The sequence below is a fragment of the Myotis daubentonii genome, chromosome 8 (assembly GCF_963259705.1).
Source record: "Myotis daubentonii chromosome 8, mMyoDau2.1, whole genome shotgun sequence".
NCBI lineage: Eukaryota > Metazoa > Chordata > Mammalia > Chiroptera > Vespertilionidae > Myotis > Myotis daubentonii.
The window spans coordinates 43625640-43639810 of record NC_081847.1 but is presented as its reverse complement, the minus strand read 5'-3'; the positions used below and the strand labels follow the sequence as shown (position 1 = coordinate 43639810).

General features: G+C 46.0%; 1 protein-coding gene across 3 annotated transcripts in view; it reads left to right on the top strand.

The window, feature by feature from the left end:
• CCBE1 (collagen and calcium binding EGF domains 1) overlaps positions 1-14171 on the top strand; it is a 175074-nt gene that overhangs the window by 142867 nt on the left and 18036 nt on the right. For all 3 annotated transcript variants that reach the window (XR_009454102.1, XR_009454103.1, XM_059706238.1), the window contains exons 3-5: positions 4994-5046; positions 9653-9787; positions 12197-12349. Coding sequence is in view for 1 of the 3 variants with exons in the window: in XM_059706238.1 (XP_059562221.1) it covers positions 4994-5046; positions 9653-9787; positions 12197-12349 (341 nt within the window). In the remaining 2 variants the exon portion in view is untranslated. The remainder of the gene's footprint in view (positions 1-4993; positions 5047-9652; positions 9788-12196; positions 12350-14171) is intronic.

Sequence of the window (14171 nt, the reverse complement as noted above, 5' to 3'; positions counted from 1 at the left end):
TTATTGCTAGGGGCGATGGGTGCACGATGCAGTGTGCAGACGATCATTTATTGAGTTATACACTTGAAACCTGTTCCCCTATAAGTTCAATTTAAAAAAAGAGAGAAAAGAATAAGTAAATTACATATCTCTTTTAAAAAAGAAGAAAAAGCCCTGGTTGGGTGGCTCAGTTGGTTGGAGCATTGTCCCTTACACCAAAAGGTTTCAGGTTCAATTCCCTGCCAGGGCTCATACATAGGTTGTGGGTTTGATCCCGGATCAGGGTTGGGGCATGTACGGGAGGCAACTGATTGATGTTTCTCTTTTTCTCTCTCCCTTCCTCTCCCTCTCAAATGAATAAAAACATATCCTCGGGTGAGAATAAAAAACAAAAAAGAAAAGAAAAGAAAGCTGCAGCTAGCACACTGTTCTGACCCTGAACCGGGCCCTGTGCTAGGTACCTTTGTTATCTGTAATCAGTGTGATAATCCTGTAAAGCAAATGTTATTATTCATGTTTTATCCAGGAGGAATCTAAAGCTCAGCGAGTTTCAGAAATGAGCCCAAGGCCACCTCCTGAGCTCTTCCAGTGGCAGAGCCAGAACTGCAAACCTGGTTTGCTTGACCCTAAAGCCATTGCTTCACCCATTGCACATAGCTTGGCACCAGGAACTCACAAAAGTTCAGTTCTCTCATTTAAAAAAAAAAAAATCTGATCTATCTGGTGCATGTCTAGGCAGTTCTGGAAAGGAAACCCTAAGTAAATCATAGGAAAATTTACTGTTGCCTTGGAGCATGTGTTGACATATTTCTTGCCTACTAATTCACTTGACCTTTCGAAGTCCCTTGTAGTCCTCTAATTCTTAGGCAGTTATTTTTTCAAATTCTTTTCTAGACTCTGATAACTAACAGCAGACAGTCGGATGACCGTACCTCTATTATCTTCATTGCCTTGATTTAGTTTTCCCTTCCAAAAGCTCTCACACATATCGGCTGATGGGATATATTTCAGGCCGCACTGTTTTTATTTATGATTTTTTTCATGTGTGTTGCTCAGAGGCACCCAGGGGAAACCTCCACAGACTTTCCTGATTACCAGATGTCGCCCTTTCTGTGTAACAACTGTCTAATCACCACGGCCTCTGGCCAAGAAACGAGAAAGGCATTTGCATTTGGAAAACCAAGCTGCGCCACGTGAAGCATATTAAGAAGGACGGCCTCCCCTGAATCCACATGAGCCTTCCCCCGTCTGCGTTTGTTTTGCTTACAGATAAAAACCACACGGCCGTGTTTGCAGTTAGGACTAACAAGTGCTTGCGTAACCAGGAGATTTCACGTGGGCTGGCTTAACTTCATTATGCGCAAATTACGTCCTAAGTAATCTTTGAACCAGTAGAACATGTGTAGCCAGTGTTTGTTTTTGGAATATTTCAATTGTTTATTTTAAATGGTGATTTATGATGGATGTGTGTTTAACATGCAAAATAATGCTACATCCCCAGGAATTCTGGGGGAGACAGGAGGTTGTGGAGGCGTCTCAAACCTCCTTTTCTTGAGCAGGGACATGGCATTAGTTATGCAGTTAAGAAAAAGCAGCGGAGGGGAAGGTAAATCGTAGCTGAGCAGGTATTTAAATGAAGCGTGCCCATCCTGAAGCTCAGATCTGCTCCTGCCAGGGCTCTGTAGCCTTTTGAAAACATATCAAATCACTGCTTTCTCACTTAATTTTGTAACAAGGCCAAGGACAGGTTACTTTGGATTCCACTGTGTGGACAAGCCCAAGCCCTTGAAATGCTCAACAAGGTCAGAGTGCCCAAGTTTAATGTCTCAGATGTGGAAAGAGAGATTGTAAGGATTGCATTCATTTGCATGAATTTTAAAATGCCATTGAACACCTCTGAGGCTGTACCTTGGATGCACCATTTAAGTGGAAAGAGCCACACAGAACCATATGTTTAAATGTGGTGCTATCCTTGAGACATGAGTATCAAAAACACATGTTTCCCCCTCCATTCAACTCTCTCATGAATCACTTAGTTTCAGACCATGGAGTGCACCGCTTTTCCTCTTACAGATTTCTGTTGGACAGCGTCATGTAACACAGTAACTAATAACCAGAAAATTGTAATGAATGCTCAATTAAGCCAATTTTCTTCTTGGTTGTTAGGAACTTGGTCTTTCTTTAACCATGGAAAACTAGGCAGAGTTTAAGTTTCATGGAATATAAAAGTAGATCCTCTACCTCTGTTAGAAATAGTAATTATCATAAATTTATACCCCATGGGATTCTTTTGTCACGTAAAATTATAATTCAGCCGGAGATGGTGGGAAATTATATCTAATGGGAAAACTCTGGACGCTGTCACCTGCCATTTATATCAGTACATTTTATTTATATATGAAGAAATATGTGCATATACATTAAAATATATACATAAAATATATATGCACTCCCTTTTGACATAAATATACTGTAGATTCAAAATAGCCTATATTGAGTGGACACGTACAGGTAGGGAAATGTGTCATTTGCAGCACAGGGGGCCCTTAGCTAGTTCACTCAAGTCAGTTTTGAGAGCATCCCAGATGCCACTGTGTTTTATAATGAAAGCCCAGTGTTACGCCTTTGAAGTAAGATTATCTCTCGCAGCTGGGCTGCACATGAGACGTATTGCAGAGAGAAAGGAGGCAGTGTAGCAGCACCCGATGGGGCCTCAGAAACTTCTCCTGCCAGATGCAATGTTTACAAGCTGTATACATTTTTCATAAATTTTATGTAAAATTTGTAAGTGACGGATTGAATATAATTTTTCTAAATTTTAGAAGTCTTAGGAAGATATTGCTGGAGTTTCTCTTTCATCTGGCAGATGAAATCTACCTAGCAGACCAGCTCACAAGAGTGGATTTGACCAATAATATAGAGTATGCTATTTGCAAAAGTAGAAAACAATGCTGTTAAATTATTTTTTACTACAATGTGATGGAAAAAAGACATCTAAGTGTATCAAATTATTCTTCAACAGCAGGCCTTGTCTAACGTGGTTGAAGGGCACTTGCTTTAGTTCCCACCTTTGATTATCTACACTAATAAAAGAGAAACATGCAAATTGGTGTCACTCCACTATACCTACCAGCCAATCAGGGCAAGTATGCAAATTAACCCAACAAAGATGGTGGTGGCCACGGAGCTGGAGGCTTGGGTTGCCCCCGGTGATGGAGGAAGCCAAGTTTCTAGCCCACCCTGGCCGCTGCTCAAGGGAGAGAACAACACGCAGGTGCAGCCAGGAGCCTGAGAGATCAAAACAGAGGGACGCCTGCTCCATGCCTCCGCGGCATGGCTGGGGGCAGGCCCCCAGTGGACACACACACACCCACAGGGTGCCTGCTCCGAGCCTCTGACGCTGCTGAGGACAGGCCTCCAGTGGGGATGGACACACACACACACACACACACAGCACCTGCTCCGAGCCTCTGTGGCATGGCTAGGGGCAGCCACCAGTGGACATACACACACACACACACACACACACACACACACACGTACATGGGACAACTGCTCCAAGCCTACGTGGTGCGGCTGGGGGCAGGCCCCAGTGGGGACACACACACATACACACACACACACACACACGCACGGGGCACCTGCTCCAAGCCTCTGCTGCCAGACTGTGGCTAAGCCATCAGTAGGACATCCACTGAGGGCTCCTGGACTGTGAGAGGGGGCAGGCTGAGCTGAGGGATCCCCCAACCCCCAGTGCATGAATTTTGTGCACTGGGCCTCTAGTCCTATATAATAAAAGACTAATATGCTAAGTGTCCAGGTGTCTGGTTGTCTGGTTGTCCATTCAACCAATCAAAGCATAATATGCTAATGATATTCTAAGGCCGCTCAACTGCTCGCTATCATGTGCACTGACCACCAAGGGACAGACACTTCGACGGATAGGTTAGCTTGCGGCTGGGGTCCAGCTGATCTGGACAAAGTGAGACAGGCCGGACATGCCTTGGAGCCCTCCTGCATTCCCTCCCCAGCTGGCCAACCTCTTATATCCCTCCCTGGCCCTGATTGTGCATTGGTGGGGTTCCTCGGCCTGGCCTGTGCCCTCTTACAATTCGAGATCCCTCGGGGGATGTCAGAGAGCTGGTTTCAGCCTGATCCTGCAGGCCAGGCCAAGGGACCCCACTGGTGCACAAATTCGTGCCTCTAGTTTCTAATAAAAATAATTATCTTGTGTTGGTCCCCTGTTCAAAATTTCAACTCTCCTCCTAAGTCTGCCAGTTGGATTGACTTTCTGGAACTCTCACATAGTTAACAGATGCTGTTTTGTCCAGAGGGTGCAGCTGCTATCTGCAGAGGGGTAGGTCTGTTAGGAGCCCCCACTCCTACCAGAGGTGGAATCTTCTCAGTGGAGATTCCCTTTGGAATGGATGTCACCACAGGCAGAGATGTAAAACTTGGATGTGGGTTAGTAATTGCCTGTTTGCTTTTTTCATCCTTAGCTAATTTAGGTCCCTTTCAGTGCCTTCCATGGTACTCCAGTGGGAGTTAGAATGCTTGGGTTCCAGTCCCCGTCTTCTACTATAACTAGAATCAGTATGTTATAATTATCCAGTGGTGATTATACTTAGCTAATTGTTATTACAACTGGCAAGTCCTGTGAATCCTTGGTGTGTAGGATGAGGGGCCAGGTCAGCCTCGAAGGTTCTTTTCATACCTATTCCTGCAGACCTGGAATTATCTAATTTAAGTATCTTGAAATCTCTGAGTGAATTCACTTCATGGGATTCAAAGGAACATGTGATGAGAAGGACATTCTGCTATTAGAAGATGTGGTCATGTGATATGGACAATATTTTTCCTTTTTATCTCAGATTTCCTTTAAAATAACTCACCCTGTGTTGCCTTAGTGTTTCCTGGGCACAAGGTATTTCATTCAAGACCAGTAACTGGAAAGAATGATATTTTTATCTAACATGTCCCATTTAAAATGTGTTTTTGTTTGTTTGCCTCTTAGGAAAAAGTGCTGCAAAGGGTATAAATTTGTTCTCGGACAATGCATCCCAGAAGGTATGTCATAGGGAAGATTCTGCCTTCTCACCTTGTTCATGACTAATCACCAGATGTCTGTAACGTTCAGATGTGCCTGGAATGTATGTGTGTTATCTGTGTCTGGTTATCTGTGCATGTGTGTGTGTAATTTCTATGTGCGGGCATTATATCCCTCCAATGCCGATTTGGTTATATGTAGCATGCTCTGTCTAAATCATTACACAACATGTAATCATACATTGAGTAATTCTCTAATCAGCATATCACACACAGAACACAGCCTGCCTCCCCTACCTCTCTATCTGCTTTCCATGTGTTAAACTTGAAACCCCTTCACATGACCATCAGCAGCCCTGTGTGCAGCCCAGTCCTGAAGAGACAGAGGCCCGGCCCTCAACGCCCTCACCCTCCAGCTGAGTAGACAGGGTCTGGACAGCGCAGAATCAGAGAGACCTGGATTTCCTCATGGTTCCATGTCGCCTGAGTCCATTCCGACTGCTCTAACAAGAATACCATATATGGCAACTTAAATAACCAGCATTTATGTCTCACAGTTCTAAAGTCTGGCAAGTCCAAGATCAAGGTGCTGCAAGATTCAGTATCTGGAGAGAGCTTCCTGGTTAATACGGTCTTCTTGCTGTGTCTTCACATGGCAGAAAGGGCAAGGTAGCTCACGTGGGTCTCTCTTACAAGGTCATTAATCCCATTCATCAGGGCTCCACCCTCAGGGCTGAATCACCGCCCAAAGCCCCACCCAGTACCATCACATTGAGGGTTAGGATTTCCAACTATGGATTTCAGGAGGATGCAGGCATTCAGTCCACAGCACACTTCAAAGTTACTTTCTAAATTTGGTTTTTGCAAGAAAGTCTTAGTACTTGACTCATATGGTTGTTTAAGACTATTACCGCACCTAAAGTACTTAGATCAGAAGCTTGGTTAGTGGCGGTTACTGTTATGGTTGCTGTTGTTATTAATAATAACTGAAATGTGTGCGCTAGAAGCCTGCAGTGCAGCAAGTGTTCAGGGGTGTGGAGGGGAGGGGCACGTAGCGCAGAGGACCAGCGTGGTCAGAGGTGGTGTCTAAGAGGAGGGAGGCTCAAGCTAGGTTATCTGGGAAGGCTGCCAAGCACCTAGACAAGTAGGAGGAAGAAGACCGCAAAGGATTAAGCACTGATACAGGGAAGGCTAAGCACCATTTGAAGAGCGTGAGATTAGTTGACCCAAAGCTGGGGACAGACAGGTGAGTGAGTGATGTGAAGTGGGTTTCTTCACCGTTGCCCCAGAGGGCAGGTCCCCGAGCCCAGCCAACCTACTGCATGTTGTGTTATCTCATGGAGAGCAGTTGTTTTATTTGTTAGAAATAAATGAATCCCTCCTGTTGACTGCTCTCTTCGGAGGAAGGATGGCAGAGTTCATTAATCCATAGCTGGGACCTCTGAGGAAGTTGTGTTGAGGAAGGTTCTTAGGAAATCTCATCACTTACGATGGTTTATCTGGCCTCAGGTCTCTGCAAGACTGACTTTCTCATGCCAGCCAATTCCATTGCTGAAAGCTTGGTGGAAAAACCCACAAAAATTAAAGTAATTGCCTTCTTTTATAAGCCAGCTTTTCTCAGTTACCAGCTGTGTCTTTTATATTTCAATGTGGCAGCTACCGAAAGAAAATTAAGTTTAGGCCAATCATTTTAAGATCCCAGCTAAAGACCTTACCCCAACTAATTAAAAACACATTATACAGATACCACATACTTATAGTTCCTTTAAATGTTAGATATTGTGGTTTCAAACATCTGGGACAAAACTAATCTCCCTCACTCCAAGGTTGGGCCACAGCACCTATGATTAATGTAACCTAGAACTGAGTATTTCTGGGAAAAGTGGTCTCAGGAGCTGAAAGCTGCTCTGTCGTAACTAATTCTCTGCTCTCTTGCTTTTGCTAGAACATTTTCAAAAGTTAATTTGTTTTAATTTGTGAGAATAAGTCAGTATTGGCTTGTTTATCTTTTACTAAAAATACTTTTAGTCATAAAGGTTTCTGTTACCCAAAAATGCCAAGTATAAATGTAGGATCTCAGAAAAGATGGTGTATTAGGATTCTCGAGAGATTTTAATTTTTAAAGAATTGGCTGACAAGGTGTGGAGGCTGGCAACTTCAAAGTCCGCAGAGTAGGCCAGCAGAGTGGGGACCCAGGAGAGAGTCAGAGTTTGAATCCAGAAACCATCTGCTGACAGAATTCCCTCTTTAGCCGGGGAGGTCCATCTTTTCTCTATTAAGGCCTTTAAGTGATTGGATGAGGCTCGCCATCATTGTGGAAAGCAATCTGTTTTACTCAAATCTACTCATTTAAATGTTAATCTCATCTGAAAAATATCTCCACAGAAACACCTAGAATGTTTAACCAAATACCTGGGTAGTGTGGCCTGGCCAAGTTGACACACAATTTAACTATCATAGATAGTAAACAGAGACTAGAATTTCTTATGTTTTTTTTTTAGGCTAAATAAAGAATAGAAGCTGTAATTAAAACAGTGTTATTGCCTCATAGTTGTTGTACTGGAAGTTAAGAGTCAGCAAACTATGCTTGTGGGTCACATCTGACCCACTGCCTGTTTTTGCAAATAAAGTTTTATTGGGACACAGTCATACCCATTAATTTAAGTGCTGAATGCTTTTGCCCTACAACAGCAGAGTTGAATAGTTGCAACAAAGGCGTGCAAAGCTAAAAATATTATCTGGCCAACCAGATATATTTTGCTTTCCGTGCTGTATTATTTTAATTGGCCAGGTGACAGGATGATCTGATTTGTTCTAGTTCAACAATTATTAATTGAGTATAAACTATAGGAGGAGAGTGGTGCTGTACTCCATCCAGAGCAGTGATCACCAACCTTTCAGACCTCACGGACCACCAGTTAGCAACCACTGCACCAGAGAACTCAGTCCCTGCCAGGTACCCAAACAAGTGTAAGAACTAGGAATTTAAAAAGCAGAAGAGCAGGTGAAGCTCTCACTGCGTGTCAGGCATTGTGCTTAACGCATCATCCTATGTAATCTCATAAAAGCACCATGAAGTCGGTACTGTTGTTACCCTATTTTATAGGTAAGGAAACAGAGGCTTAAAGAACCCAAGATCACAGAGATTGTGGCAGAGTTGGGAAGGTTGGCTCCAGAACCTGCATGCTTCACCTCGGTGTGGCACCCTCTAGGCCTGCACAGAGTAGGCATTTGATAACCATGTGGAAGCCCATGAGCATGAGCATCAGAACACTGATGCTGGAGGTGATGCTTAGTTAAGGAAAGCGTGTTTGACCAGGGACACACATAGGCAGAGCAGCCTGGAATCTTCATCTTAGGGAGAAGCACTTATCCAGGGCAGCTTTCCAGGACATCATGAAAATGGCATGAGCCTTCTCTCTCTCTCTCTCTCTCTCTCTCTCTCTCTCTCTCTCTCTCTCTCTCTCTCTCTCACACACACACACACACACACACACACACACACACACCGTAGCAGCCCAACATTCCACCTTCATATGTCCCAGAGAGAAGCCAGGCTCAAGCCCTGTCCAAGGGTAGCTCGTCTGTCAGCACCTGGGGAAGATAGTGCAGTGATTAATGAGAGGCTGGATCTAGTCGGCAAGTGAATGTTCAGTCTGAGCACCTGACATAGAGCCAAGTCCCTTCAGAGCTCATTAACTACCAGTTTGTAAGGATAGAGAGAAGGAGATGCTCTAACCACTGGTTCTCAACATTGGCTGCACATTAGAATCGCCTGGGAATCTTTTTAAAATCCTGATTTCTGGGCCTCATCCTCCGGAAATTCTGTTTCTTTGTTATGGGGTGGGGCCACAACATTAGTAACAAAGAAACAGAATTTCTGGAGGATGAGGCCCAGAAATCAGGATTTTAAAAAGATTCCCAGGTGATTCTACTGTGCAGCCAAGGTTGAGAACCACTGCTCTAAGTCTTCACAAGTAATAGACCACCCACCCAATTCACACAGGCTAAGGGCCAGAATGAGATCTTTAGCTATTCAACCTTATTCAGCCCCTTCTCAGCAAGCAGAATCAACCCCTGGCATGCAGACCTACAACCCCCACACACTCTAACTCACACACATCTCCATTCCAAAGCCTCCCTCACACTCCCAGAAGCCAGCCTGACTTCTGGTCCTGCTCCCCACAGTATAGGGACAACGCCCATCACCAGGCCGGCTGTTCTTGAGTGTTCCACCAGAAAGAACTTCCTGTCTCTACAGCAGTTGGTTAAAAACAACAACAAAACAGGCCCTGGTAATGCTGCAGAGCAGAGCCTGACCAGCTAGAGCTCCCTTGCTCTTGGGATGAGGGACAAAGACCAAAGGATGAGGTGGTGAACGCCCCCCTCCCCAGGGGGAAATCACAAGTGATGTTTGCTTCTGACCACTGAGGAGCTGGACACCACGTTTCTCAGAGGCCCCCATGGCTGGAAGAGTGCATGCCCCTCCAAACATAGGTGGTCACACGTCACAGTTGCCCTAGAGCAGAGAGCAGCCCAGAAAGTCTGTTCCAGACCAGAGCCAGGTGACCCCCCTCCACCTCGAGAGTGACTGCAGTTGACATGAGCTCACACTTTCCTCTTTCAGATTATGATGTGTGTGCCGAGGCCCCCTGTGAGCAGCAGTGCACAGATAACTTCGGCCGCGTGCTGTGTACTTGTTACCCGGGATACCGCTATGACCGTGACAGACACCGGAAACGGGAGAAGCCCTACTGCCTGGGTGTGTTGGCAATGCACATGTTTTTCAGCTGACACTGTGCCTCTTTCAGATGAGTCTATGCTTGCTTGGACGCTCTTCATCAGTGGGACCAGCTCCCAGGGGCCGCTTTGATCTTTGATTCCTCCAGATATTTGTTGGATGCAATGTGTTGGCATTATCCTAGGGCAGTGGTTCTCAACCTGTGGGTCGCGACCCCTTTGGGGGGGTCAAACGACCCTTTCACAGGGGTTGCCTAAGACCATCGGAAATCACATATATAATTACATACTGTTTTTGTGATTAATTACTATGCTTTCATTATGTTCAATTTGTAACAATGAAATTGGGGGTCACCACAATGTGAGGAACTGTATTAAAAGGGCCGCAGCATTAGTAAGGTTGAGAACCACTGTCCTAGGGGATCACCGCCCTTCACCTCGATTATTGAGATGAACGATGGCCATGGAATTCTTCAGGGAGTTGGTGCCAGTCAGATCTTCAAGGGCAGTGAGATATATGAGCAAGAAAAGGGGAACATTAGCAAATGTAAATTAGGAGAATATAAAACAGAACATTAAGTGGGAAGAAATGTAAAACCAGAAATAAGAGTAAGCATTCTCTCAGGAGAGAAGTAGGAGGAGAGGCTGGGAAAGAGGGCATCCATGTGGCAGACAGGTTGGGAGTCAGAGAGATCTGAAGCCAGCCACAGGGGCTACAGCTGAGCAAAATCAGCGCTGCCATTGCCACAGGCATGGTCCCACCCCCAGCCTGCACTCTGAATTTCTGAGGCAGGTTTATTGTCCCCTGAAGCCATGTTTCAAAGTGTGGTCAGTCCTGGCTAACCTCTCAGAAACAGCTAAGGTCCTTTCTTTAAAAAAAAAAAAAGTGGCCTCCCCTCCAGACTCTGAGGGTGGGACTGGAAATCTGCATATATGCAAATGCCTCCAGTAACTCCCATGTACAGTCAAGTTTGAGCATCAGCTTGAGGATGAACCTAGGAGACTGGCGAATGACCCAAGTGGAAAATAAAGGAGCTGCAATGAGCAGGGGCTCTAGAGAGAACCATTCAAAAGAAGTTCTAGATATTAGGTCTCCTGTCTTCTCCCCAGGGCACCTTGGAAGTGCCCCATGCTGACAAGGAATGGGATTGAGGCCACCAAGTGAATGGAGTGGGGACCCAAGGCCCCTCCTACAGAAAGCATGGGATGCCACTCTGGACCCCTAAGGTCCCAGGCACAAGGGCTCATATTTGTGGTATGGTACCCTGTTCTTTTCATTTGGGGGTCAGCAAAGCCAGCTTGCTGCTGAGTTCCATCCATTTCTATCTCTCAACCTCCTCTGGACATAGAGGCAGCTCCACGCTTAGGTGTTGGGCAGGGGCACGCAGAGGGCGTGGTCAGCCTGAGGAACTGCAGGGGATGATCCAGCTACGTGGCATCATCTACAGAGGACATAGCATGTACCACCAAGGGAAAAGATGACCACACTCCCCTCGGCACACACAGGGCCTGCCAGAGGCAGGTCCATGGCAGCTTGTCTGGGGAGTAGTTGTTGGAATCCGGAAGTAAGGACTGGGCTGAGTCAGCTGCCACATGTGCACAGTCTCCCACCCACTGCCACCCAGGTCTTCAGTGAATGAGAGAAAACAGACTTGGGCTCCCTCTCTTCTTCCTGGTGGGAAACGGTTTTGTTTCTACCCTACTCAGGGGAGCAAGTCTGTGATGTGCTCAGTTCATGGGGACTCTTACTGGTTACTTGTTTGAGAGTCTCACGGCTCATTTCCACAGCTCAAGAGGAGTCTGTTTGGGTCATTGACGAGGCTGAAATTTCCTGGGGAGAACTCTCTCTGTTAGGCCCATTATGACTGTTTTCTTTGATCAGAAGTGGCTTTTCCCAGGTACCATCACATCTCTTAACTGGGAAGGAGTCCTTCATAAGTGACCTTGGGTCACCACATGCTACTTGGAATGATAGCCAGGCATAAAGAAAACATAAAACCTGTGGCACACTGGGTCCTGGCAGAAAACCATTTCTATAATGCTCACTTTTGCAGAAAACTGTTTCTATAATGCTCACTTTTCAAAGGGTGTTGCCATTGGGGAGCTTGTTTTCTCACCTAAGGAGCCTTATGAAGTGTGCAGTCTTCATTATCATGGGTTACAGGTGACAACTGTGAAGGCTGGCGATGCCTGTACCAACCACCTGACTTGGTAATGGCAGAGCCACAACCAGGAACCCCATCAGGATCTGTTGTAACCATCGTGACACGGCCTGATGTCTTCCTGTCACGCAGGTTTCTAGCTTCCTGCTCTATTCCAGGCTTCTCTGTTAGAGTCTGACAAAGTGTGCTTTGCAGACATAAACATGTCACTTGGGTTGGAAATCAATTCTTGGAAACTAAGTGTCGTCTGCATTTTGGTCCAAACCTAGATATCGACGAGTGTGCCACCAGCAATGAGACTCTGTGTGCACACATCTGTGTCAACACCTTGGGCAGCTACCGCTGTGAATGCCGGGAGGGCTACATCCAGGAGGACGATGGGAGGACATGCATCAAGGGAGACAAATACCCCAATGACACTGGTGAGTGGGGCAATTATGGTGGGTGGGTGGGTGGCTGGCTGGCTGGATGGATGGATGGATGGACAGGCACTAGGAAGGGGCATTTATATAAATTGTAGGTGTGACTGGGTAAGAGGAGGGTAGGACATCAGGTCAAGTCTCTTCCAACGAGACCTGGTGAGAGCGATGCCCGTGAGCAGCGAGGTTGTGAACTGGTGTGTGTTTGAGGAAGCTCTCCACCAAGCAGAGGTGGTGTGCTTGTGGATAAATTAGTAGAGCTTAGTTACATGCTTAGACCAAACTAGGATGAGCAAAGAAGAGACCAGAAACACTATGTTCTCTCAAAAGACAATGGGCTGAATATAAATATGAAACATTTCCATATAAGTAAGCTATCTACATCAGTGCAGCTCAAAGTACATAGTCCACAGCCCTGTGCCTGCCGACAAGCTATTTGTGATTTGGTTCAGGACTGGGTAGAAACAGAAGTTGAGAATGTTTAGAAGTTTTTATTCTGATTTGACAGAGAAATTTTGTTTAGATCCAAAGATTTCTGCTGGTATTTTATGCTTTATTTTTCTAGCAATTTGTTTTAATTGTATTTTGCAAATACAATCACAGTGGAGTGGAAATTTTTAAAAGCTGGCCCTTCTTCGCAGCATTTGAGAAGCTGATTGAACTGAGATGTCTGATCCCTAAGGATATGATTAGCTCGCATATTGAGTTACTTCCTTATTTAAGTTTGGAGGGAAAGGGAGGGAGGGGGCAGGGGAGGCAGGAAGGAAAGAAAGGGGTTAGGGGGAAGGGAAGGAAAAGAAGAAGGCTTTGTGCTCCTTATCCAAGGCTCATAAGGCCAGGAAGTTGTCATCTTCCAGAACCCAGGACTCGGATCCTCTCTGTTATCCTGGGGAGGGAAAGGGGCGTGGATGCTGGAGGTGGCATGGTGAGGCTGCCTAGGTCTGGACCATCTGTGGGTGGGGAGGGAGCGAGTCCCAGGTACCAAGAAATGCAGGGAAATGAAAGGCCAGAACTGCCTGGGTACTCAGGAGCTAGTTAGCGATTTGGGGGGTGTAGTCTGAGGTTCACAAAGGGGCGGAAGGCAGTTGCCATGGGCTCATCACAGCAAACAGCTGGGGACCAGCTGCCTCCCACGGGAAAAACTACAAAGCACAATTCTGAGGTTGAGTCATGAGGAAGCCACCATATATTAGAAGTAGAAGCAAAATATCTGTTTGGAGCCAGCTCAGAATTGGGCAATTTGGGATGATGTGAATGAATCAGAGACCCTGTGAAATCTACTGAAAGCCGGAAGCTCAAGGGACCCGTGTGCCCAGAGGTGCTTAAAGCAGGGGTCCGTTGGGAAAAAAACGTGTGCAGGTGGCTTTTCTTAGAATTCAAATGTAAAATCCCTTCATTTTTGTTTCATGGTGGAGAGGGTGGGGGAGGGGTGGGACGTGTCACTTACCTCTTAGATTATGTCCTATATTGAAAGGAAGAATCTCACTGAAAAAATGAGGGGCAGCCTCTTAGTCACTGATACATTGATGTGTGGGTCGACTTAAGAATTAGCAGCAGGAGAGCAGCGTTCCCATTTTTCATTCTGGAATTGGATTTCCAGCTGCCCTCTGAGCCAGGCAGCCCGAGGCTGTGGGCCACTCAGCCTGCCAACTCCATTGTCTCTTTGCCTCACGTGTCTATTCAGGTGAAATCCCATTTACGTGGGCATGAGGGGCAGTGTTGAGCAACCCAGTCTAGAGCACAACCATCAGAAACAGCAACCAGTGCTTACTGCCAAGTGTCAGGGTGGCCTTTGATGGTAGGGATCTGGTAAGACCTGGCCCCG